The 26836-nt window shown below is 36.9% G+C and overlaps 2 protein-coding genes across 2 annotated transcripts; one reads left to right on the forward strand and one right to left on the reverse strand.

Annotated features, from left to right (window-relative positions):
* gnai3 (guanine nucleotide binding protein (G protein), alpha inhibiting activity polypeptide 3) lies at positions 1 to 19751 on the forward strand. The gene is made up of 9 exons (XM_081348853.1): positions 1 to 660; positions 10674 to 10716; positions 11395 to 11536; positions 12513 to 12670; positions 14474 to 14602; positions 14836 to 14965; positions 15444 to 15597; positions 17064 to 17274; positions 17422 to 19751. Exons 1-8 carry the CDS (start codon positions 543 to 545, stop codon positions 17252 to 17254), a joined length of 1065 nt encoding a protein of 354 aa, XP_081204979.1. The 5' UTR covers positions 1 to 542; the 3' UTR covers positions 17255 to 17274; positions 17422 to 19751.
* gnat2 (guanine nucleotide binding protein (G protein), alpha transducing activity polypeptide 2) lies at positions 19294 to 26132 on the reverse strand. The gene is made up of 10 exons (XM_081348854.1): positions 25990 to 26132; positions 25770 to 25906; positions 24000 to 24042; positions 23559 to 23700; positions 23058 to 23215; positions 22747 to 22875; positions 22410 to 22539; positions 21845 to 21998; positions 20964 to 21175; positions 19294 to 20160 (listed from the first exon to the last, which is right to left on the reverse strand). The coding sequence occupies exons 2-9, from the start codon at positions 25885 to 25887 to the stop codon at positions 20985 to 20987; spliced, it is 1065 nt and encodes a 354-aa protein (XP_081204980.1). The 5' UTR covers positions 25888 to 25906; positions 25990 to 26132; the 3' UTR covers positions 19294 to 20160; positions 20964 to 20984.
* Positions 26133 to 26836: the final 704 nt, after the last annotated feature.

The raw sequence follows: 26836 nt of genomic DNA on the forward strand, positions 1-26836 counted from the left end.
AGTCTAGGCGAGAAGGCAGGAAAGCAGTCACACGCTTCAAAGGGGAGAGACTTCTACGAACCAAACATTTGATTCAGTGCATGGAAGTGAACCAGAACGATCCGTTCACTTCAAAGATTCGTTCAAAAACACCGAATCGTTAACAGCACCACTGTGATCCACTTCGAGACATTTAGCTATATGGTTTGGATACAGTCTTGGATACCGTTTTTGCGAAAAAAAATTAAACTGGCGTTCAAAATAGACCATCCATCGATGGAAACTTTTTAGTCACGGAAACATTATTCTTCTGTGTTACTGGTTTTGGGTACTTTGTGCTGTCCCAGCTAATGTTAGTTGTAGCGGTCAAGTATATATTGATGTTATCAGAGCTGCCATTTAACATGTGTTAAAGGATCTGTTTTCATCCGCTAGCAGCATCACGTGCAAACCTGCCAACGCCTTTTCTCTCTTTGGCTTCGTTATTCTTCAAGCTCTAGGATAAACACAACCGTGTTCAGTTTTAAAGGTGTTTATTAATTGTTTTATAAACGTTGTGAAAAATGGGTTGCACTTTAAGTGCTGAAGATAAAGAAGCGATGGAGAGGAGTAAGATGATTGATCGGAACCTGCAAAAGGACGGAGAGAAAGCATCCAGAGAAGTCAAACTACTGCTGCTCGGTATGATAAACTTTCTTTTTGCCAATATTCAATCATTTATGCTATGTTGCGAGTACAATGTGTATTTTTTTTCTGTTATATCTCTGTTTTAAGCGCTTTCGGAGCTTCAACTCGATTGTCTTTATGCAAAGCTGTCCAAAAAGTGAAATGAACTTATCACGGCAAATATTCACGTTAATATTACAAAGGCAGCAACAAAACGTAAAAATTCAGCTTAAAAAGGTCGACAACCTGATGAATAGGCTATTCAAAACTGTTTTCATGTGGACTAATAACAGTTGATTCAGAATGTGCTGTGTTTGTACTAGTCTTGGCTCAGTGTGCTGTCAAAACATGTTTCCCCGTGGAAATCCTCCCCCGGTGTCCTAAAACAACCATTGAGCATCACCTTTATTTAGGCTATTACCATATTTTACCTACACCATTTGGTTGCTCTGTATGACATAACCAAACCCACACTCACACACCCTGGAATCACGGCAGTGTGATGGAGGAAAATAGCGGAAAGTAATGGTGTGATTGTGGCAGTATTCCAGCTATAAAAGCGTGATGGAATGCAGAAGATAATGGCTGTTTTGGACCATTAGAGTGACAAAATACGGGTGTTTTGTCTGTCTATTTGTTTTTGGATACTTTATTGGTAGCATACTAATTTTCAGAGACAGAGCCACCCCATATATTTACAGAGCAGGTAGTCAGCTAGTGTACAGTAATATACTGTAGATGGTGAATAGTAACTAGACACAACTCTCTGATTATTTGTGGGTTGCTTTGGAGTTTGAATAAAAGTGCTAAAAGAAGTAATGTAAATATATATTCCAATGATGTAGCAAGTGCCTTGTTGTTTTCAGCTGTTGACAGGTTGTTTCTCTTGAGTAAACCATTCTGGGATTTGTCAGAGGAGTGGTCAAATATGGAGTGACCTCTGTGATTTTTTGTGTGGGAGGCAATTCCTTTGGACTGTGATATTCTTCTGCATGCAGATTCTCTGTCAAAACAGGTTAAAAACATTGTAGAAAGTAGATTACACAAAGTTATGATCACTTTGTTTATTGGTGATATTGTCGAATTCATATTTACTGTTTACATTTTTAAGTCACAAACAGATTAGACGATGACAAACAATATCCAAGACAGCATTCCTGTCAGAGGGTACATTTGTACAAGTATGGCAAGCCATTCTAACATTTAATCCTCAAAACCTACTAGTATCTATTTTCATGCTACTAGTACTTATTTTTTAGATACTAGGCTAGTATCTATTCCATTAAGTACTAGCCTAGTGCCTATTCTTTAGATACTAGTACATTTTTAAAAGATACTAGTTCTTATTGTATTAGAGACTGGTACTCATTCATTATACTACCTATTAAATAGACACTAGGCTAGTACTTATTAATTAGATTCTAGTGCCTATTAAATTGGTACTAGTAATTATTTATTAGATACTAGTACTTATTTCAATAGTGACTAGTAACTAGGCTATTCTTTTGTTACTAGTAACTAGGGTTGGGTACCGAAACCAGACACCGATATGGAACCGGTACGTAACCAGTATGTAACCGGACCGAATCAAAATGCAGATTTCGGTGCCACTTAAATACCTCAGCTGTCTTTTGAAATATTTACCCTCAGGTTCTCCAAAACAGACGTAAAAAGCATCATCACCGCATGTGATCGCTAGTTAACCCTTTGACGCGTACGATCTTTCACACCGGTGTGATTAGAACGTTCAGATCGCGTGATCATCAACTTCTAAATTCTAAGTGTTGGCTGGCGCTGAGCCAGAGACAGACGCTCTCAGCACTGTCATATTATATCACAACTATTCAGTGTTTTCAACCACTTAAGGTTTATTTTAGTTTTCTGACATTTAAATACACATAAGTACTAGCAAAACAACATAGTTTGTAAAATACACACTGATGTCTATGGAAGTGGCAATAACAATCCTTTCAATTATAAATGGATGACGTGTTTAGACACACACTGTGTAGGTAACTATCAAATTTACTCTGTTCTTCTCACACTTCACCAGCCACTTACTTTAACGTATTTCGGGAGAAGTGGATGAATTGATGTGTTGTAGGCCTAAATCTGACAGATTCAATTCTCTGAACTGCAGTGCACACTAACATGGCGCCCATTGTGCGTTATAGATCAACTGCAATGAATCATGATCATTATAAAGGTTTCTTAAATGACAAAACACATTCACTTACATGTATTTAAGAATAAAAATATCAGCCAAGGACTGACTGACATGTAACGCAACCAATCACTGTTCATTTTTTCCGTGTCATGTTTAGTGTGAAAATGTAAAGTCGATGTCCATGCAATAACAGACCAGCGTACATCTAATAAATTATTAATTCAATAACGTTGTGCAAGTTTACTGCAACAATAGAGCCGCAAACCTCACGTACTTTTGAAAATCCAGCCTTCATTTGATCCTGAGTTCATTTGTCACAGTTGTAAATGACGGCGTTCTTCCAGGAGGGGTTTCGCGTCACGGCATTAAAGGTGATGCGTTCTAAAATAACGCTCACCTTGTACAGGACATGCAATAGGCTAAGTCAGGAGAGGTGTCATATTTGGCCAGAGAAGGCAAAAAATGTGAAAAGAATTGCTAAAATTTAAAGCTGGTTTGTAGCATACTGAATACAGACTACTTTGCTGTTATTAGTACTGTGGTGTTATTTAGTGTTTAATTATTGTATTTCGGTTAGGTGGCTTAGGTTCTATTGTGAATTTGTTATGTAAATTTGTTGTGTTTTGTATTTAGACTAATTATATTTATATATTTACTCTACAATTTTAATTTAAATTTAAATGTAAAAATTTTTTTTTTTTTTTTTCAATAAAAAAGCCTTTATTTAAAGTCATTCACCATCGTTTTGAGGCTTTCTTTTTTTAAAGTATCGGTTCAGGCACCGTTTAGGCAGCGGTACCGTTTTAAAAGTATCGATTAGTACGTATTTATTAGATACTAGGCCTAGTAGTTATTCATTAGGTACTAGTACATATTTTTTAGATACTAGTAGCCTACCTATTACTAGATACTAGACTAGTACTTGTTCAATAGGCTAGCTACTAAAACTTATTCAATAGATACTAGTAGGCTACTTATTCATTAGATACTAGTACCTATTAAATAGATACTAGTACTTATTAATTAGCTACTAGTTCTTATTCAATAGATACTTGTAGTACCTATTTATTAGATAATAGTATTTATTCCAAATGTTACTAGTAAGATTTTTTATTTTACTAGTAAGATTTTTAATTGAACTCTAGTTTTAATTGAACTAGTGTCTAATAAATAAGTACTAGCCTAGTACTTAACGAATAACTACTAGTATCTATTAAATAGGTACTAGTATTGAATGAAAAGTAATTGTATACAATAAATAAGTACTAGCATCTAATGAATACTTACTAGTAATATTTAAAAAAGATACTAGTCAATATTGGAATAATTAGGCTACTAGTCATAAATTAATAGATGATATCAAAACAGAATAGCTATTAGTATCTATTAATTTGCAGATATCTTCAACCTCACAAGGAACTAGTAAGAAAATATTAAGAGATATCTTCTTTTAACAGATCATTACATAAACATGAGTACCAATCAACCCTCCAATCAGAGTTTATATGGTAATACAGGCTAAACTAAAGCTATAGAAGATGGATAAGTAACCAACTTTGTTGGTTCATTTAGCTAATTGGTTAGCATGAACACAAGGAAAGATATATGTTTAATATGACATTTATTGTTTTGAATGTACAGTAGGCTATACTAAAGACTTAACTGCCAATAATAAAATTTAAACAACAGTTAAGTAGATCCAAAAACCTGTTCATACCCACCAGCCAAACATCCACAATACCCAGAGATTGGGATTTTTGGAGAGCATTCATAATTCCTTACAATCAAAAATTCAGAGGAATGATTATATATGCACTATATTACATATGCCTATTCATAATTTTTTACTCAAATACCATTAAAAAGGTAGGCTATTATTATATTGTTATTATAAAAACGGCCTTGTGCAATTCAGTCCGTTTTGTGTGTTATCTCTCTTTGATATGTTGTTGGTTCATTAATATTCAACATATTATCTGCATACGTATTATTTAAATAGTACTAGTATCTATTAAGGTCTTTGATCTAAAATGTTACTAGTACCTAAAAAATAAGCACTAGCCTAGTTCTAGTTTTTCTTAACAAGTTAGGTATAAAATTAATACTAGACACTATTGGAATAAGTACTAGTATCTAATAAATAAGAACTAGTACCTAAAGAATAAGGACTAGTATCAAACGAATAGGCACTAGTACCTAAAAAATAAGCACTTGTAGCTAATGAATTAGTACTAGTACTTAATGGAATAGATACTAGTATCTAAAAAATAAGTACTAGTAGCATGAACTAGTAGGTTTACTAGTAGGTTTTAAGGATTAAATGTTAATGGCATGCCATATACAAGTCTTTGTGTGCATGAAAATCATCTTTTTTTGTCTCTTTTTTTTTTCAAGTTATGTAACCCTTCCCCTCTTGGCATTTAATTCGTGCATTGGGGCATGTTAGGGGGTTTGGCTTTTTACTCTGAATGCAGAAACCCACAGTATGCTGGAAGTGGGGCAAGCATTTCAATGAGCCGAATATTGCATGCTCCGTTAAACTCAGAATGGAGTTCATAAATAAAATCCGTTATGAAAGAACTGTCTAAGGACGGCGAGTTCTGAGAGTCATCCTGAATTACCAAATGATTTTTATATGCTCTCGCTGTTTTAATACTGCTGGCCAGTTTAGACAGCATGGCTACATCCCTGTTGGCAAGAGGATTGCAACTGTCTAACAGAGTTGACTATGGCTGAGTTGTAATTAGCACTGCACAATGAGCTCTTAGCATTATCACATTGTGAGAACTCACTTGTGGATTTTTCTTTGTGTTCATTGTGGCTTTCCTGACATCAGCAGATTCAGGGGCATTAGGCTATGATGACTATACTATTGCTTCTAGCTGAACTGCAATTCAAGTGGTCTGTTTAAAGGGATACTACACCAAGAAATGAAAATTCGGTCATAATTTTCTCACCTTTATATCTTTCCAAACCTGTCTGACTTACTTTCTTCTGCGAAACACAAAAACCAGGAAATTAGGAACCAAACTACATTGGAGGCGATTGATTTACAGGGAGACATTTCTTAAAATAGCTTCTTTTATATTCCACTGTTGTTCATCTCTTTTTATTTCACACAACTGAGTATATCAGCGTTGTTATCGTTAACTAGAACTAAAAATTGTTTCACTGAAAATTGTTTAAATGAAATATAAATATTAGACGAAAATCCTTTGAAACTTCAAAATGTAACAAAAATTTTAAATCTTTAATTGGCAACTAACTGAAATAAAATATGATAAACACAGGTACTTGTACTTGTCACGGTGGCTGTAATGAACGCGCATGATGAAAGGAATAGGGAACAAAAAAAAGTATTTATTAAATCTACACAAAACACTTCTAGAACACAAATCTACACAAACAACCACTTTTAACTTAGACGATGACGGACAAATCAACTGACAGAACTCAGGGTTTAAATGGACAGGGAGAGTAATCAAAATAAGTATGAACAGGTGATATAAATCAGCAACTAATTAAGGCACAAAGAACACAGGCAAGCCAGAACAGGAAACACAGTGAAAAACAAAACTAAAACAGAACATACATGTTACATAGTCCAGGGTTTTAGGAAGGTGCGGCTTTGGAGGAGGACGAGGGGCTGGCGAAGTGCAGGACACCGGAGGGGATGACAGAAGGGGAGAGGTCAGGGTGGCAATGACATTGGGAGGAACCAGGAATATTAGTAGTCAGACAGGAACCCAGTGCGCAGCCAGGATGATGGCCCCCGGCAGAGTCGAGGGAGGAAGCTGCCATGGTGGAGATTTGGCTGTCGCACACCAGGGGCACGATGGATGGAGATGGAGCCGATAGAGGGATGCAGCCGTTGAATGGATGAAGCGTAGCGTAAGGCCTGTAAGTCTGTGGCGCAGGCAGAGTGATGTCTGACCAAGGCTGAGCCGGAGGGACAAGGGAGCCTGGTGGAGCCATAAGGATGTTGGTCCCAGGTGGAGCCAAGGGAGTTGGAAGTTGGAATTTCCGGGCATCGGGGTGATGGCTGGCTGGGCTTTGGGTCAAGTGTGGGGCTGGTGATGTCCTCCTCTGGGCAGATGGTGAACACCGATGCGTTGTTCACCAGCACTCACTCCACAAACATGGAGAAATCCTCTTGAGGACCATTCTATGGGAGGCATGCCTTGGACCACTCGCTGAGTGGTCCGGATATGGAGTTCGGCGCGCCAGATTAAAAAAAAACTCTTGTGTGGTCCTCCAGGGAATGGTCCTTCTGCTCTGGGTTGGACAGCAGGTAGGTCTATATGCGAGGGCAGAAAGGGAAAAAGAAAGAAAAATGTTTCTTAGGGTCCAGAATTCTGTCACAAATGGCTGTATTGAACGCGCACAAAGAAAGGAATAGGGAACAAAAACGGTCCCTATTAAATCTGCACAGAACACTCAGGAGATCACTGGAGAAAATATAAACAACTAGGCCTACATTAAACTTAGCCGATACCGGACAAATGAACTGACAGAACTCAGAGTTTAAATGCACAGGGAGAGTAACCAAAAAAAAAAAGTATGAACCGGTGAATTAAATCAGTAACTAATAAGGGCACAGGCAAACCAGAACAGGAAACAGTGAAAACTAAACTAAAAAAGAACGTTCACACTGCAGGGCTTAATGCTCAATTCCGATTTTTTGAAAAAATTAGATTTTTTTGCAAGGCCGTTCACATTTCCAATTAAATGCGACCTTTAGTGATCTCCTGTGTGAACGAGAAATGACCCAGAAGTGACCCGCATGCGCAGAAGAGTACTCAACGGTCAACGACGTCACTTGTTGTTTGCGGAAGTAGCTAAACTTTAACCAGAGCCCGTCTCTGCTTTAACTAACTGTGATTCTCTCACTCACACACACACACACACACACACACGAGCGCACGCAGCGACCGTTACACAAGAGCCAGACAGCAGCCGCTGACCTATCTAATATCAGATTCAGCACAAATAAGTTAACATAACGTATATATAATGGTCGTGGGCTTTTTTTTTTTTTTTTTTTAATTAACGGGCTCGTCGAGGTCGACCCGTTCGGCAGATTTACCTCAGCTCGACGAATATGCAGTCCGTTTTCAAACCGACGACTACTTCAATGCAGAATTATGACGTTTTTCGCGTATCAATGACGTGCGGGTCGGATACATGCGACCTGGCCGTTCAGACTGAAGTCGCATTTCAAAAGATCGATATGTATCGGATTTGGGACCACATACCCAAGTGGCCTGGGTCGCATTTGAAAAGATCGGATCTGTGTCGTTCAGACTGTCATGAAAAGATCAGATACAGGTCGCATAGGGGCAAAAAAATCGGAATTGGGTCGTTTCAGCCTGCAGTGTGAACGTAGCCTATGTTACAACAATTACTCTAAAAACTGATCTAAAAAATAAAGTAAAGCTGAAAATATAAAAATAAAAGCTTAATCAAATATTAATTGTACTAAAATAGTATAAATAGTACTAAAATTATCCTGTTATATATTATCTTATTCATTTTGTTTCACATGTGTGCTGAACATTTTCACTGGTTATATGAATAGTTCACCCATGACAATTATGTATGCTGTTGTGTTGAAGGAACACAGGAAACATTTAGGAAATGTGTTGTCTTTATTATAGCACACTTAATATTAATATTTTTCTCACAAAGTGTATTTGGGTTTTATATGTGAAAATATGTACTTGCCTTTATATTTTAGGAAGCGGTCTCTCAAAAGGTCCTGTTTGAAAAAGAGCTGTGTGAAGATTTAAATGTATATCCTTTTGCTTTCCACAGAAACAATGAGGTTGAGTAAATAATGACAGACTTTTAATTTTCTGGTGTGAACTCTCTCTTAAACAACTGTTAGTTTCTAAAAGAAACATTTTGCTTGTCAACTGAGGGAAGACTTCTTAATGTAAAATTAGTCTCTGTTTGATAACACTATGATTATCCCACTGGAGGATATTGCTCAGTAGGGGGTTTGGCATCTGGTGTCTGTCTGCTCACAGCTCGATGTGAACCTGCACTGTTGAAAAACCTAAAGGAAAATAAATCCTAAATCATGCCTCTGTTCAGCTGGGGTTGATAATTGTAGTGATCTTAACCACACTGCACATGCCACTGCAACTAACTACTGCATATAATTACAGCAGGAGTGAGCCATTCACACACCCATTTAAAGCATTCGCAGATGTGTATGTGGAGATTTTGTGGCTGTGCTGCACAGTCCCGGTGCAAAACCTGATGCTCGGACAGAATCCAAAACGTGTGTGGGTAAATGAGTGAGTTAGCTAGTTAGATTGTTAGCTTAGTGATAAAACCACACAATGGTTGCCGATATGAGCCCAACATCATTTGCTCGTGGTTTTGGACTTTATTTATATATTTATTTATTTGAACCAAATTGCCTGTTTATTTTATTATGCAATATATATGTCAAAGTAAGCAATGTTTTTATAAGGTACCTTTTTTTTTTGCAATTATAAATAGTACAATTTAAATATGATTTAAATTTCTAAATCTTTGATGCTGTCATTATATTGCTGACTTTACTTATGTTAATGAGAGAAGTAACAATGTCAGATTCATGAGTTCTCTTTAGGAATTATTTGATCCAGTTCATAATATTAATCCAATTTTAACGATTTGTGTAGAAATTCGGCTTTTTTGGGTGAACTACTCCTTTAAAAAACCCAGATTCGGCTTGCTTAACTGATCACTGTTGGAAAGGTCAATAGGTTTGCATGTTCTCTATGTGTTTGGAAAGTCCAGGGCTGGATTTTAACAAACTTTTTCAGTTTCTCTCAGCCATTGATAACTCATTGTGCTTTTAACTTGTGCCAAGGCCTCATCAAACGTGGCAGGACTTTTTGGCCGCCACACTCTCGGCTGCAGCATGCCTGCGGTTCAAGACGCTCAGAAGAAATTTTTCACATGATTCTCTAGCCCCAAAGACCCACAGTTATTCCTTCGCCCTGCCAAACATTTGAGCTAATAGGGCAGCAATCCACACCTCAGAAGCAGAAATTATTGATCTAACCCTTAATGCATCTACAGTAGATTTGCTGCATGTAACCACCAGCACAAATGATCCTGAAGATTGAACAGTTGACCAAGTGGGCTGAATTTTTTATTGTACAGTACTTTGGTCAACCTCGATTTTGTTGCTTTTTTAAACAACATTGATTGATTGATTTAATTTTTCAGAATGGCAAGCCAAAGAATATTTGAAGTTCAGCGGGTAACCTCGGGTATCTCGGGTAATGGAAAAGTATATCGTAAGGGACAGAATCTGTTACTCCATATCCAAAATGTGTTAAAATCATCATGCAATATCTGCCAATTTGCATAAAAATGTGAAATATGTTCTATTCATTCCTGTTATTCATTTCACTCGTCAATTGAGAATTACAGTTAATCATTGGATTATGTACACACCATGCGTCCACTGGCCTATATGCTCATGTTTGTACAAACATCTCTTTCTGGTGTGTTGGTTAATAAGCCATCCAAGTGAGTCATTTGACTTGTTTATAAAAAGCTCACATATCGTAGCTCCTGCTGCCCTAACAAACACTTTGGCTGGGGGAACTAACATCAGATAAACCTTTCATCTTCAGGACATTTAATCTCACCGTATGGCAAGAGCAACCCGAAATAGAGCTCATTCTGCAGCTCATGCTGGGCTTGTGATGTGGGAGGCAGAGGTTGAAAGCTTCTATTCATCTAATGCAGACCTTCTCCTGAGCGTGTGATGTTTGGGGTCAGGCGAATAGACTGCATTTATCGATTTGCCATATCAACCTCATCAACCACGTTCTGTGTTTTTTGTCCATTTTAGGTGCTGGGGAATCAGGGAAGAGTACAATAGTTAAGCAAATGAAGTGAGTGTTTTGTTATTATTATTTCTATTTTTTTTTTTTTTCTGTGCGAAACCTCTCAAAAAATTACAACAAAATCGAACTGAGCAGACCCTTCGGGCACCATGATAATAGCGGTAGATTAGATAATTTCATATATATATATATATATATATATATATATATATATATATATATATATATATATATATATATATATATACACACATGTATGTGTGTGTGTGTGTGTGTTTATTATTATATTAATATTGTAATGTTTTAAATTATATTCATTTATACTATACATACATGTATGTTTATATAAATTATATAGAGATTCTTGTATGTTCTTGTATATTCTTGTGTGTGTGTGTGTGTATATATATATATATATATATATATATACACAATTATTAGAACATATACACTAATACATTACTAATCAAAATACATTGAAAATCATTGTATATAATACATATTTTATACTAAAATTTGTAAATAAATGAATGGTTATATGGCCATTCAAGCAATCACATGTGTTTTTATTTGCTTTCTGTACTGAATATTTTGGTTTTGTGGATGACCAACATCAGAACAGCCAAGAGGGAACATTGCTGGCAGTTATCATTGGATTTTGTTGATTTAAATGTTTTGTTTTTGCGCAGTAGATGTAGTTATCCTATCGGATTTGTTTTACTTCAGGATCATTCATGAAGATGGTTACTCAGATGAGGAGTGCAAGCAGTATAAAGTCGTGGTTTACAGCAACACTATCCAGTCCATCATTGCCATTATCAGGGCCATGGGCCGTTTAAAGATCGACTTTGGGGACTCTGCAAGAGCGGTAAGACACATAAATTAAAAATGCACGCAGAATTACCCATAAACAATAATTTATTACTTCTCTATATATATATATATATATATATATATATATATATATATATATATATATATATATATATATATATATATATATATATATATATATATATATATATATATATATATATATATATTATTACTTCTCTTGTCTTGACTGCATAGTTCTGGAATTCGAGTACAGCAATGTTTACAAAATTCACCCTCGGGACAACTCAAACTGAGTTTAGTTCTTCTTTTCAGCCTTCCCAGGACAAAAGTATTTCAATCATTTATAATATCATGTTGCTCTGAAGTGAACCACCATAATTGGTCACAATATCTCAATACAGCAAGAATCTACTGATGTTTTCCCTCATTGGAATCTACTGAGGATTTCCCTGTTTTTTACCAAATTAACACAAGGAAGAATGATATTTAATTATTTATATGCAGCAATATACATGGTAATATACAGCAATATATATATATGAAGAGTTCAGATGCAAAAGCCTCTAAGTGCCATCTGAAAATTTCTTCTAGAATGGTTATTTTAATCAAGCTCGTATATTTAAGTTCAGTAACTTCACTTTAATGGCAATGAAAATTACCTATTAATTGTCATTTAAGTGAAATTACTGAACTAAAATATACGAGCTTGATAAAAATGATCATTCTAGAAGAAAATTTCAGATGGCACTTAGAGGCTTTTGCATCTGAACTCTTCATATATAAAAAAAATATTTCTAATTCCTGTCATACGAAAACAAACATGCAACACACCTCGTGTAGCTTGATTCATGAGCTTATGAGGTATGTTGTAATGAATCGGTCAAAAAGAGTTCGTCAGTCAAAAGAATTATGAGTAACAAACTCCATAGTCACAATTGAAATGGACTGACAGCTTATAGTATCATTAAAGGAGACCAGTTTTCAGATTTTGTTCTGTTTAACATCAGGATGACGCTCGTCAGCTTTTCGTGCTCGCGGGCACTGCAGAGGAAGGGGTCATGACCCCTGAGCTCTCTGGGGTCATCCGCCAGCTGTGGAAGGATGAAGGAGTGCAGACGTGTTTCATCAGATCACGAGAGTATCAACTCAATGATTCAGCAGCATAGTAAGTGCACTTTCTTGAGATGGACCAAGGTTTTTCACAAGCTATTCTGTGGGGCTTAGCAGAGTGACCACAGGTGCAGTTCATCACGATAACATGTTTGACATCCAGAACATGTCTAAATAGTATATAAATAAACAGATTTTTTTGTTTGTGCTGTATTTCTATCAAATAAATGTTGTTGGTTTGATATTTTGTTGTATAATGCAGTAACATTCATAAACATTTAAGTGTCCAAATACTTTTATAAATTTTAGTATACAATTATTTGAACAGAACATGCCAATGTTTATTTTGGCTTATAACTTTAGATAGATATTTTGCAAATACTGTTTTTACTTACAAAAACTTTGTTTTATTGAACCATAATTTGTCTCCACAGAATCATCATGCTTTTGTTTGAAGTGTTTGATGTGCAGTAAATCAGATTTTGGTTTCCTAAATGGGGAAGGTTCAGGTTGAGGCAGAGTTTTACAGCTGAGGCACAGTTCCTTTAGCCTTGTGCAAACCTGTTTAACATTTTTTACCTGGTAGATTCCAGCTCATTGACTGTGGGGAAATTTGTGGCTTTCTGAATTGCATTGCACATTTTTTTTTTCCCCTCACAGATTTTTTCCATGGTACCGTCATTCTTTCACTCTGTTTTCAGCTTTGGTAGCCACTAAGAATTTTTCCAGTAATAATAATCAAGAGCAAACTTCTCTCCTCTCAGTGAACTCATGCGTTCATGCATTGAAACTATAGAACCAAATGTTCCAATGAGAAAGAAGTTTTATGCTGTGAGCTCCTGTGTTATGGCAGAATCAGAGTGGATGGGTCGTTTGATGGATACAACTTTATTTTAGGCACAGGCCTGTACTGCAGTGATTCTCTCTCTCTCTCTCTCTCTCTCTCTCTCTCTCTCTCTCTCTCTCTCTCTCTCTCTCTCTCTCTCTCTCTCTCTCTCTCTCTCTCTCTCTCTCTCAATCAAATCAAATAAATGCAGCCTTCGACTTGTTTTTATTGTAAAACTTGTGAAAAACATTAACTGCATGCTTTTTTCCCAGCTTCATGTCACATATTCTGTTGGATAATGATATCAATGATGGTTGTCAGCTCAAAATATAATAAAAATACATTGAAAATCATTGTATATAATAAATAGTTGATATTAAAATGTGTAAATAAATGAATGATTGTATGGCCATTCAAGCAATCACATGTATTTTTATTTGCTTTCTGTACTGAATATTTTGGTTTGTGGATGACCAACATCAGAACAGCCAAGAGGGAACATTGCTGGCAGTTATCATTGGATTTTGTTGATTTAAATGTTTTGTTTTTGCGCAGTAGATGTAGTTATCCTACTGGATTTGTTTTACTTCAGGATCATTCATGAAGATGGTTACTCAGATGAGGAGTGCAAGCAGTATAAAGTCGTGGTTTACAGCAACACTATCCAGTCCATCATTGCCATTATCAGGGCCATGGGCCGTTTAAAGATCGACTTTAAAGCTTCATGTCACATATTCTGTTGAATAATGAAATCAATGATGCTTGTCAGCTCAAAAAGTATAATAAAATAAAAGTATGTGTGCAGGTCTCAGAACAGGTGCATCCTTTTTAAATGTGTTCCAGCTACTGCGACTCTTCTTACAGTACATACTGTACATTTTACGTAGATCCTGCATTTGGGAGTATTAAGAATCTAAAGAGAAATGTGGGGATTTTAAAATGTCCTTCTAAATGCTCTTTAAACCATCCTGACATATTGTTTTGTAAGTGGTTTCACTCAAAAATGCTCACTATGGTTTGTCTCTTGTCCAGCTATCTGAATGACCTGGATAGGATATCCCAGCCCACCTACATGCCCACTCAACAAGATGTGCTGAGAACTCGGGTCAAGACCACTGGCATTGTAGAAACACACTTCACCTTCAAAGAGCTCTACTTCAAGTAAGTGTCATCTCTTTCTTTCTCTCTCTCTCTCTCTCTCTCTCTCTGTCTCTCTCTCTCTCTCTCTCTCTCTCTCTCTCTCTCTCTCTCTCTCTCTCTCTCTCTCTCTCTCTCTCTCTCTCTCTCTGTATCTCTCTGTCTCTCTCTCTCTCTCTCTCTCTCTCTCTGTATCTGTATCTCTCTGTCTCTGTCTCATGGCCTGATCACAGTGTTTACTGCTTGTATCCAAACAGGATGTTTGATGTTGGTGGTCAGCGTTCAGAGCGGAAGAAATGGATTCATTGTTTTGAAGGCGTCACTGCCATTATCTTCTGTGTGGCGCTCAGCGACTATGACCTGGTCCTAGCTGAAGATGAAGAGATGGTGAGTTTCCTTCCCACGGCGATCCCACAGCTAAATCAGAGTGGCACACTAGTCTGTTAGCAAGATCACATGACCAATTCAAAGACACATTTGATATGACGGATTAATGCAAATATGGTAAAAGATGATAGTCAGTGAGAAAAGCTAGTAGCAGAGCTCAGTATTTTATTTATTTCTCCATAGCCACCACAGGGGATGTTCCATTTGTCCTGGTTGTGTTCAAGTGATTTTCTCTTAGCTCATGGAAAACCCACATAGTTTCCTCACGAGACCCAATTTCTTAAAATACACTATTTTTCCATAAAAGGATGATTTTAGGTTGCATATTGACTTTAAGTGGAACTAAATGCACATTATAGAATTAAATAACCCTTAATTCCGTCATGGCACTGAGTATTTTTTAATGCAAATCTCAAATGTCTGATCAGTGAACAGATAAATGAGTCTGAGCAATATGTTGATCTTGATGTGTCCACAGAACCGAATGCATGAGAGCATGAAGCTTTTTGACAGCATCTGCAACAACAAGTGGTTCACAGACACATCCATCATCCTCTTCCTCAATAAGAAGGATCTGTTCGAAGAGAAGATCAAGAGAAGTCCACTCACGATATGCTACCCAGAATACTCTGGTGAGATTAAATAAAATATTGAAATATTCTACTTATGATTGTTAAGTGGCTAAAATAACATTACATGTAAACTCACAGCTAAATGTATATGTGGTGAAGGATGATGCCACTAATAGGACAATATATTCAACAATAGTTGTATTAGTAACTTGTTTTAGATGGTCCTGAAAAACTATTTAAATCACGTCTAAAATTAAATCAAGCTTCAGATAATCAGTAAATCATATATTTACTCAAGCATCATTATATTAGAGCCTTTATGGCAAACTGCAGAGTGGATGAAGTATTGCTTGTTTATAAAAAGTTATATAAATGAAGAAGGGACTACATGAGGTTAAGTTTGAACAGCCTATCAGATGAGGGGAAGCACTGTGGAAAAAAACTCTGTTTTGTGTCTGCTAGTTATCATCCTTCAGGGCCGGGTGAAAGTTGAGTCTTGCCGGTTTGGAGAGGTTTTAGTGCCTCTCTCTGTCTTTATTTTTAAAACATAGTACATTTATAGTTGTTGGTTTGTCCTCAGTGTATTCCATTGAATCAGTCATGGATGAATTGTGGCACAATATATTTGGCCAATGGGCTGGACCATTATAGAAAACTTTCTATAGCCCCTTTCACACAGAGATTCCGGAAAATACAAGGATAAAGTGACCCGGGATTTGACCCGGGTTCGTTTGATTTTGGTTCATTCACACTGCCAGTGATTTTCCGGAATCAGAGAGTGCGTTCACACACAACCCGTAAAAATCCCGTAAAGACACGTGACGTAATGTCTCAGCAGCGTCTTTAAGTTTGACTAGGGCATTACATACCATTTCACAGCTGGCGAACGATCCCGGTTTCAGCGCCATCATTACGACACGCCATTGATGACGGCTTTTGTTCACACAGCGCGCGTTCTGGGACCGAACACGGCAATGTTACTAGGTCCCCAACCCGGCATCGATGCCGGCATCAATTCCGGTTCGTGTTTGCGTTCACACAGAAGGCGTTCTGGCAATTTCCCTGCAATTTGCCGGGATCATCGCGCTGTCTGAAAGGGGCTTATGTTTAATACATGTTAATGTAATTTTTCCCTGTGATGGCAAAGCTGAATTTTCAGCATCATTACTCCAGTCTTCAGAGTCACATGATCCTTCAGAAATCATTCTAATATGTTGATTTTGTGCTCAAGAAAGATTTCTTATTATTATCAATGTTGATTGAAAGTCATGCTGCTTAATATTTAAACTGTGACACATTGTTTTCAGGATTCTGAATAGAAAGCTCAAAAGAGTAGCATTTATTTGAAATAGAAAACCTATGTAATGTTATAAATGTCTTAACTGTCGCTTTTGATCAGTTTAATGCATCCTTCCTTGCTGAATACAAGTATTAATTTCTTTGCCAAAAAAAAAAGAAACTTCTTCATTTGAACAGCAGTGTTGATCACACAAATCTTAAACTCACATTTGTCTTGTGATGCTCAGGAACGGATGCATATGAGGAATCAGCAGCCTACATCCAGTGCCAGTTTGAGGATCTGAACAAAAGAAAGGACACAAAGGAGATCTACACACACTTCACCTGTGCCACAGACACCAAGAACGTGCAGTTTGTGTTTGATTCAGTCACTGATGTCATCATCAAGAATAACCTCATAGAGTGTGGCCTTTATTGAAGCATCATCTGTGTGCTGAGGTAAGGATTCAGTAAGTGCTTTGCACTTATTTTTTCCTAAATTTAGTACCATACATTTGGAAATACCACAGACCCCTGGTGACCTTAAAAAAAAACATGAAATGTGTTTTATATTTAATAATATTAAGACTTTTTATTTATTTACAGTTGTTGATGGAAGATTTCAGAGCTTCACTGGCTGGTTGTTCCTAGTTTTGTCCGTTTCCTCTGACAGCGGATGAGCGAGAGAGAGACTGCCACCCTGCTGCATGCACCCTTCACACTAAATGCGGTACCTATGACCATGAACAGGATTTTTGAGACTATTTTATTTCCCCTTATTCCTTTTTTTTTTAATAATGACAGTCTGTGATGGTCATTATTTCCTTGCCACTTACTTTTAGTCTTTATTTTATTGCCAATTTTCCTCTATAGGTATTACATGACACACCACTATGCATAGATCAAAATACACAATGGACAATATCATGTGACTATATGCCAACAAGATTTCAGTCTTGTGTCCTATTAATAACAGTGTATCAGTTCTTATGGGAAAGAAAGTTTTTCATAGTGATTATTTCACTATTTTATGAATTATTTAGGTCTGCCTTTAAGCCTTTATTTGCAAACATAGCAGAATATCTAAGAATTAAGTCACTATGATGATTGAAACGTTGTTATATTATTGTTGTAACTTAAGTAATTCACAGCCCAAACACACAGCAAAAGGAAAACATTTTTTTTTTTTTTTTTTACTAATTATTAGATATGAATCACTTTATATAACACACTTTATATAGCCTAACACACTATTTTTGTATTTCTTGAGAACCTGTAAAGGTGTGAACAAAATCTTTTCTCACAGATACATTTCTGAATGGTGTGAAATAACTCTGTTTGGTAAAGAGCACTTGGGAACAAATGCCATGAAAACAGAGCATGATGGCCGGATTTGCATTCGTGTCTTGGAGTACAGCCTTTTCTAAGACTTGTTTGATGTGCTTTTGTTTAATCCTGTGGATTTTAGTATTTTTCTTAAACAAACTGACACAATGTGATCTGGTTTGTGATACCTGTGTTTAATATGAACAGGGTTTCCATTGATTTAAGACTAACGTCTATAACATCTTGAACATGCCAAATAGCCAGAGTCACTATAATATTTGCAAGACGGCCATTATCCATATATTCCAATACTGGTACATTGATGTACTCAATGAATTAGTCAGAATTCATTCAACAATCTGTGGTTTCCTTTTTATATCACTGTGCTTTATTTGAACTATTTTAAACATAAAAAGTGCAAATGAACAACTAACGGTAATGATAGCACTGAATCACTAATATGCTATAAACTTGGTTTGTTTAGTTCTGAACGCATTGGGTATTATTTAAAAAATGTTTTTGCTTAACGGTTGTTAACAGTCAGTACCATGTCACCAATTGCTGCAGTTTTGAGAAAATACATATGCAAACCTTTGTTTAAGGAAACCTATATACATAATCATGGTCAGAAATGAACTTTAACAACCATCAGTTGAAAATAATACATTTTTTGAAACAATGGATCAAAGAATATTTGATAATTTTAGTCTTCAAACGGCGAAGACAAATATACAGATTTTTTTTACACTAAGAATTATACCTAAATGTATTTTACCATTTGTCTTATTTTAATGAGACCGTGTATCTGATTTAATATTGTGCAATTGCCAATGTTGGCTCTTTTATTTCTTACTATTCCAGTTGTTTTTCTGATTGTACCTATGGCTCTGAATGTGTATTTATGTGTAGTGTCACGATTGTTGGATATCTTTACTAATTTTAGCTGTCTTTTTTTTTAATATATAATGCTCTTAGCAAAAAAAGAGTGTTTTGTATTGTGGTTCATTCAAAATTAGATCTGACATAGAGGGTCAGTGTTTGAAAATCCCAATTAATACAATTTCAGGAGGCTCTTTCGTGAAAGTAAGCAATTACTATGGTGCTAATAGCCAGACAATTGCAGCACATAGTAATCCGACACCAGCAACCAGTGGAATTGATGCAAGTCTTTATTTCATGTGCCTACATTTACATTCCAGAAACATCTCCACAAATTCAGACCTCAGGTTTAAAACAAAGCAACAGGCCATTCTAGAATTTTCTCTTGTTACGGTAATACTGTTTCATATATATATTTATGTCTCCATATATATTTTATATAGACTCTTCTTGAAACAGAATTTTTTTTCTGCCTACTCTTATTTACAAAACATACTGCCCTACTATGTTTGGGGCTGAAAAAAAAAAAAAAACATCTTTCACATATTGTATTAGCTGGTTAAATTCAAACAATCAGGTCTTGGTGGTATGCAAGTTTTTCCTCTCTCAAAGGAGACCAGACACTGCTCAGCACTGTACGTGTTTCTAATTGTTATCATGGGATCTGATGTCCCACTATAATGTCTTTATTACAGCAACATTTTAATTGCATTAAATTTACTTTTCTTTTTCTGGAAATGAATGAATGAAAAAAAAAAAAAAACATCTAACAGTCAAACCTCTATAGGCTTAACATTAAAACACTGTGAGAGGAGGCTTCTCTACAAGCATCATTAACTCATAGCATCAAAAGTCCCCTTTCTTTGGTAATCCTTCTCTTGTTGACTCTATTAGCAGTTTGAACTGTTAGGAAATGTTATTGGAGTCCCTTTGGAGAGCAGAGGCCGTTAGTCTAATCTGGATCTAGTCTCTGAGGTTTGGTTGGGATGTTGAGGTTGTTCTTTGCCCGGGGATCCGCTGACCACACTTGACTGCTTGCTGTAGAGTTCACCTTCATGCCACCTGTGGATGTTCTTTTGTTACCGTGGCAACTTCATCAGAGTTGATCCAATCATTCAGGTGGGGATGGGGCAGAAAGATCTGGAAAATAACATATAATCACTTGAATCGCTAAAAAAATAGTTCATCACTTAAAGGTATGGAAGCTTGTTTCCAAAAGTCAGAATTGCGTGATAAGTCAGAATTCGGAGGGGAAACAAAGTCAGAATTCCAGATATAAAGATATAGACTTTATAATCCGCAATTGTTACTTTTTATCTCACAGTTCTCAGAATTGTGTGATATAAAGTAGCAATTACCTTTTTAAAGATTTTTTTATTAAGTTGCGGAAACAAGCTTCCATATAAAGTGAATTATTTTATTCATAGAAAAAAAAGCTAATTCTCATTTAAATGATTTTACAGAACTTTCTGAAGTTATAACACCCTGTCTACACTGGAAGCGTGGAAACTTTACGTCATCCAAGCATGTTTGCTACCACGCACCAGGTCGAGGAATTCAGCAATAGTAAAATGAAGAGTAACTATGCATCTAAGTTTATTTCAATGTTATTTTATTTTCAAATCGCTTGATACAAAATTACTTATATGACTGTTACTATTATCAGTATGGTTGTACTTTTTAATTCATATACAAAATATTAGAAAGAAACAAAAGCTGGTTTAATTTAATAGACCAGAGACCAAAAACTTCACAAGATGGGTTTGGAGACAAGTCACATGAAATCAATATTTGTGCATAAAATCAAGTAGCTGGAGTAGCTCTGAATAGAATAGAAATGGGGGAATCCGTCAACTGAAGTCAGAAATTTACGTTTAACGTTCCGCTCATGTCCAGTGTAAACAGGGCGTAAGAATCTGCTTTATTTTTTTCAGGGAACGTACCTTTGAACAAGTCGATAGTGTTTAGAAAAGACCACAGTCCTTAAGGTTTTCTTTGATGATAATGTCTGTCACGGCGTTAAACACGATCTCGACGTTCTTTGTGTCCGTGGCACAGGTCAGATGTGCGTAGATCTCCTTCACTCCCTTCTTCATGTTCAGATCCTGAAATTGATTCTTGATATAGTCGCTGGCATCTTCAAATGTGTTTGGACCTGGAAAATTAAGATGTTCATCAATTATCATAGTTGTCCATGGTAGTGGCTGTATTTGTGTTTACAGTTCCAATACCAATTGCAATAGACATACAGTTAGTTCATTGAAAAATGGAAATTAATTTACTCACCTTTATGCTGATCCAAACCTGTATGACATTTTTAAAGAATACCCTGACAAATCTTTTCAATAGAATGAAAGTGAACGACTGTCAAAAGCACCATAAAAGGTCTATACCAGCCATAAGAAGCCATACCAGGAACAGACCGAAAGTCATTATTCACTAATAGTCAGTTAACCGTTGTGATTGGTTCAAGTCAATTAGTTCATTGAAAAGACTCAATAGAATTATTAATTTGTCAATCAGACATTGTCTCTCATGAACTTGCCGAGGAGAGCTTGGTCAAATCGCTTGTAACAAATCTATCTGTTCTTCACACAAAGCTATCATATGGCTTCAGAAGACCTCATTTATTATACTTTCATGGTACTTTTACTTTTTGTCATTCTGAAGTTAGACAGTCACAGTCCTTGTTCGCCAGGATGATTTTATGTTCTACAGAAGAAAGTCATACAGGTTTGGAATGATAGGAGTGTGAGTTAACAGTTAAGTCCTGGGCAAAGTACTGCTTTAAGGTGTTGTTTATTTATATAGAGACCTCACTCACCATCATAGTCAGGGAAACAGATGCTCAGGTGGACTTTCTTGATCTTCTCCTGGAAGAGATCCTTCTTGTTGAGGAAAAGCACAATGGAAGTTGTGGCGAAGAACCTGTGGTTGCAGATACTGTTGAAGAGATGGAGACTCTCGTGCATGCGGTTCTGGAAAAACATGAGGAACAAAATAATATAAGTTGAGAAGCAATCCTAGAGCCTCATACATCAGTATCAAACCATTAAATTGAGCTCTATGATATTTATAATGTGAATGATCTTGGTTTTTTTGCTGAATAAAGGAGCTCTAAGGTCTGTTCCTCATTCTTAAAAACAATGGTTCCAAAACGGAGGTTTCACAGCAATACCATAGAAGACCCATTTAGGGTTCCTAAAGAACCTTTAATTAACAGTCAACAGTCACAAGAACATTTTAATAATCAAAATAATCTTTTTCCACTAAAAAGAACATTTTGTGCAATGGAAAGGTTCCAGGGGCAGTAAAGGTTCTTCATGTAACCACAGATGCCAATAAAGAACCTTTGTTTTTAAGTGTGTTGGCTAAAGATAAGCACTTACCACTTCATCATCTTCTACCAGCACCATGTCGTAAGCACTCAGGGCTCCACAGAAGATGATGCAAGTCACACCTTCGAAACAATGAATCCACTTCTTCCTCTCGGACCTCTGGCCACCCACATCAAACATCCTGCGGCCCAGAGGAACATGAAAAGGTTTCATTCAAAGCTTTGGGTAATTTTTCTTTGCTGAAATCTACCTAAAATATTCCTTTTACATGGATAGTCCTATTACATTTTTGGTCTTGAGTATCATTACATTACCGTTTTTGTGGCTCTCAATTTTAACAGACCATGCACAAAAGTTGCTTCAATCACTTCAGGCAAGTAAGACACACCTGAAGTGGAGCTCTTTGCAGCCGAACTGTTCCTCAATGATACCAGTAGTCTTGACTCGAGATCTCAGCACATCCTGCTCAGTAGGGAGGTAGTCGGATTTGCAGATTCTGTCCATTTCGGCCAAGTAGCTATGAAAGATAAGTCAGCAATTCATTTGAAGACACCTGAATTATACATCTGCTAAAGTACTGAAAAATCTCCAAAGCATAACAACTCTGTACTGTGAAAAACGGATGGTCTACTCTAACCACATCCTCAGGTGCAACTGAACTTTATAGGTATTGCTGTCCCTGCTGAGTGTTGTACTTACTATCCAGCGGAGTCATTTAGCTGGTACTCAGCAGCTCTTTCAAAACCAGCCTGCACGCCTGAATCCTTCCATAGCCTCTTGATGACGTCTGCCAACTCTGGAGGCATGGTGCCCTCCTCAATGGAGTCAGACAGGTTCTGGAGCTTCTGACTGTCTTCCTGCATGGGACAGTAAAACGGCACCATGTGGTCAGTCATCAATTGGTTTGCTTATTTAATATGTCGTAATGAAATGAAAGTAGCGCCAGGTTTTCACTGGAAGGTCCAGTTTTGAAATTTTGATTAAACATTACGAGGTCAAATAAATAGAAAATTAGGTCATTTTAAAAAATGAAATATGCGCAGATAAATTGTTCACAATAGGATCTAAACATGCATTTTGAAAATGGATAGGGTGAATTTTCATTGCATGCCGACTTTAACAGTGGGTTTCAGTGTGTGAATTTTGTTAATATGTGAATGTCCACAAACTAATCATTGGTGTGGAGTTGTTTGGGCTGACCTGTGCAGATGGGGTCCCAAAGTTGATGTCCAGCATCTCCATGCCTCTGATGATGGCCAGAGCAGACTGCAGAATGTTGCCAAAAATAATAGATCGAAACTCTATTTGTTCTTCTTTTGTATAACCACCTTGATGGAGAATTCTTGGGGGGGAAAGAACAGTGTTTTTGATTATGAATTTGTAGGTGAATTCATTTACATACACTGCAGCCAGACTCCACATTCACTGCCACCTGGTGGTTACAGATTAGCATTACAAGGTGTTGAAAAATGAATGCAAGTGCTGGCATTTCCCAAATGCACACTAATTGTTAAGAAATAATTTAACTAGAATGCATGGATGAGATTTTAAATTCAGATGAAACATATCTCGAATGTGCTTCCACAACCTGTAATGGGCTCTTCTGAGCATGTATTCTGTGTTGCATGCATTTATACTCACTTCATCTGTTTTACAATGGTGCTCTTCCCTGACTCACCAGCACCTACAAGACAGAGCGAGAAACATGTGTGAGCGTACATAAGAACAAATGAGGAGCCTTCAAATGCTCTCAAACTGAACATCAGATATATTTTCGACCAAATAATGTCCCTCTGTGACTTTTAGCCTAGTTAAAAGCTCTTTGGCCATATCATACTGATCTGAAAATCACCTCGGTATGTGTCTATATGGTGGTTACGACTCTAATTTAGGTCTTACACACAATGCCTTTCTCTGAATTTAACTGTTTATTTTATATTTTAATAACAAGGTCAATGTTAAGCAGAGATAATCTGTCAGGAAAACTTATAGATTGTCACTGATGTCCAGGTCAGAGGAAGGCTCTTTAACCTGCTTATAAAGTGACCCAATTGGATTTGTGTTAGGGAAAGCTTCTCAGAAGATCACTGACACTTTGATTAGTCTTGGAGCTTCGGTCAGTCGAGGGCGAGGGGCTCAACCATCTCCCGTGGCAACCGTCACTCTTCTGTGCCCTTTACTTCCTGAGTTAACTGTAGCTGTGGTGATGTGTTAAGATAAGTTGCGTCATCCCTGTTACATCTCTGCCTGTACGACTGCTTAGTTTAGCAACTAGATTAGATTATATGGAAAACGGCTGTCTACTTCCTAACTGTCAGATATGAACACATCACTACCATTATTAGCACACTCTTTGACTTTTATTGTGCAAGAGAGGTGATTTCAAAACTAATTTTCAAAATTCACTACACACAACATGTATCTGTACTTAATTAAATGAGTTAATTGGTTATATTTACTTTCTAATGAAATAACCAATGTTATTATTATTTAAGAACAGCAGGTTACAAACTTCCTGTTCAGACAGGAAGTGGCTTGTCGAGCTGGAAGAAATCAGGTCAGTACTTAATTTATGCATCTGTCTTACAGTGATTTGCTGAAATTGCAAATTAATTTAAAGCGTCCTGATGTAACAAACTTAGGAGCACTGAAACTGGCCTCCTCTGTTTTCCGTTCCCATTGGACGATAAACTGAACCTGAGCTTAAGAGGATCGGGGCTTAAACCATCACGGTAATCGGATTCAGGTCTTATTGTCAATATGCCACAATTCACGGTGTCCCTCGGATTGTGATCTTTTAAGGCGACTTCACTTGCAGTGAAAAATATTGCTACAGGAAAGCTGGAATCGATCGTGCAAACGTTTTTAAAAGCTAATTTCGAAAATCCTTAAAACTGAAAACATGAATAAATGAATTCGACCTTAAAATCATTCATGCTAAAAAATTAACTGAAAAAGAGCTGATGTGCATCACCTAATATACATGTAAAATGTGTTATATGGCACAAAACGACATAATTTGTAAAAACATTTGTATGGAATTATGAGGTCAACTGATTACACATGCAATGTATAATTTATGAAATAATTACATAACCTGTGGTTGTCTCAAATCTTTTGTAAGTCAGAATTTTGCTTACAGAATGTCTTAACACTCTGCCCTAGTGCATCTATAACTCTTAATCCCAGAAAGAAAGAAAGAAAGAATCAGAAGAATAACCTTAGGTTTTTAATCCCACTTCGTAGTCTCACCTGCATTTTACTATCTTGCAGTTTAGTATTAGTGATCACCTGTTGCAGGCACAAACGTACATAAAGCATCTGAAGTTTCTGCATCAGTAACTGGTTCTGGAGGCAAAATGACTTAACTCAACACCAATGTACTGGAGGAGTCAAACACTGATTTCTTACCCAGCAGTAGAAGTTTGACCGTCTTGGCTTCTTTATCAGCATCTTGCTGGAGCTGTTTTTCCAGCTCTTTGGACTTCTTGGCATTTTCCTTATCCTCTGCGCTGGCTCCACTACCCATCTCGTCGTCAGACGCTTCCCTGTCAAGTTCCTCAAGGTAAGAAATTTTGACGGCTTTCCCTGTGCTTTGCTGACAGAGAAATGGATGCAGGTAGCCCTGTACCTTGGATCGTAGTAGGGGAAGGGTTGCAGAAGTGTTGATTCCTCTCCTAGGTGTGACTGACCTGCCTTGGGATGGACAAGTGGATAGAGACAGGCACAGAGACTGAAGCGGACTGCCTTGCTTCCTCCTTTGGTTGCTCTATCGCCTCTAATTCCTCCTTGTCCACCTCAAAAGTCTTAGTTTAGGATTGGGGAGGGCTTTACTGATCTTCCTGTGTGAACCAGCCAATCCTATTAGCTCAGCTAACAAGGACAGAAATGAAGGTTGTAAAAATTAGGACCAATGCTTCTAGTGAACTAGCATTTGGCATTGATCAGATGAAGGAGTGTGATTTAAAGTGTGTGTGTGATCAATTGGAGCTGATTTATACACACAATATTTTAAGTTTTAGGAAAATGAAGACATGCCATGATGCATATTTTATATGTACAAATTCCACGTCTGTTTTTTTACAAACAAAATTTCTTATAAATCTTTAAATATGTGAACTCTGATGTTGATTTAGTTCTGACGGATGCAGAGGTCAGAGGATGAAGGGTTTTACTCTTGTCCTTGGCGGATTTTTTTGTCCGAGGGGTTGATACAGTATAGCATTCTCCATGTGATACACACACACACACACACACACACACACACACACACACACACACACACACACACACACACATACAGCCAGTTTCAAGCGTTATGTAACCTTGATCTTGGGGGACTGGAGGTAAAGGAGGAGGACTTACAGGTCTTGTTTCCGAAAGATGGGAGTGGTGAAATCAGCACTGAACTTGCCATCCGATCGCTGTTCTCTTCTCTAACATCATCTTTAACACCATTGAACAGATCTTTATCTCTA

This window comes from Scardinius erythrophthalmus (assembly GCF_964197995.2).
Source record: "Scardinius erythrophthalmus genome assembly, chromosome: 20".
Lineage (NCBI taxonomy): Eukaryota > Metazoa > Chordata > Actinopteri > Cypriniformes > Leuciscidae > Scardinius > Scardinius erythrophthalmus.

Excerpts from the sequence above, each read along its gene's own strand:
- gnai3 (XM_081348853.1), top strand. The coding sequence starts at position 543 with ATGGGTTGCACTTTAAGTGCTGAAGATAAAGAAGCGATGGAGAGGAGT. Across the intron at positions 661-10,673 it reads AGTCAAACTACTGCTGCTCG|GTGCTGGGGAATCAGGGAAG; the intron begins GTATGATAAACT and ends TGTCCATTTTAG. Across the intron at positions 14,603-14,835 it reads TTCAAAGAGCTCTACTTCAA|GATGTTTGATGTTGGTGGTC; the intron begins GTAAGTGTCATC and ends GTATCCAAACAG.
- gnat2 (XM_081348854.1), bottom strand. The coding sequence starts at position 25,887 with ATGGGTAGTGGAGCCAGCGCAGAGGATAAGGAAAATGCCAAGAAGTCC. Across the intron at positions 23,701-23,999 it reads ACCATTGTAAAACAGATGAA|AATTCTCCATCAAGGTGGTT; the intron begins GTGAGTATAAAT and ends TTCCCCCCCAAG. Across the intron at positions 21,176-21,844 it reads CTGTTTCCCTGACTATGATG|GTCCAAACACATTTGAAGAT; the intron begins GTGAGTGAGGTC and ends TTAATTTTCCAG.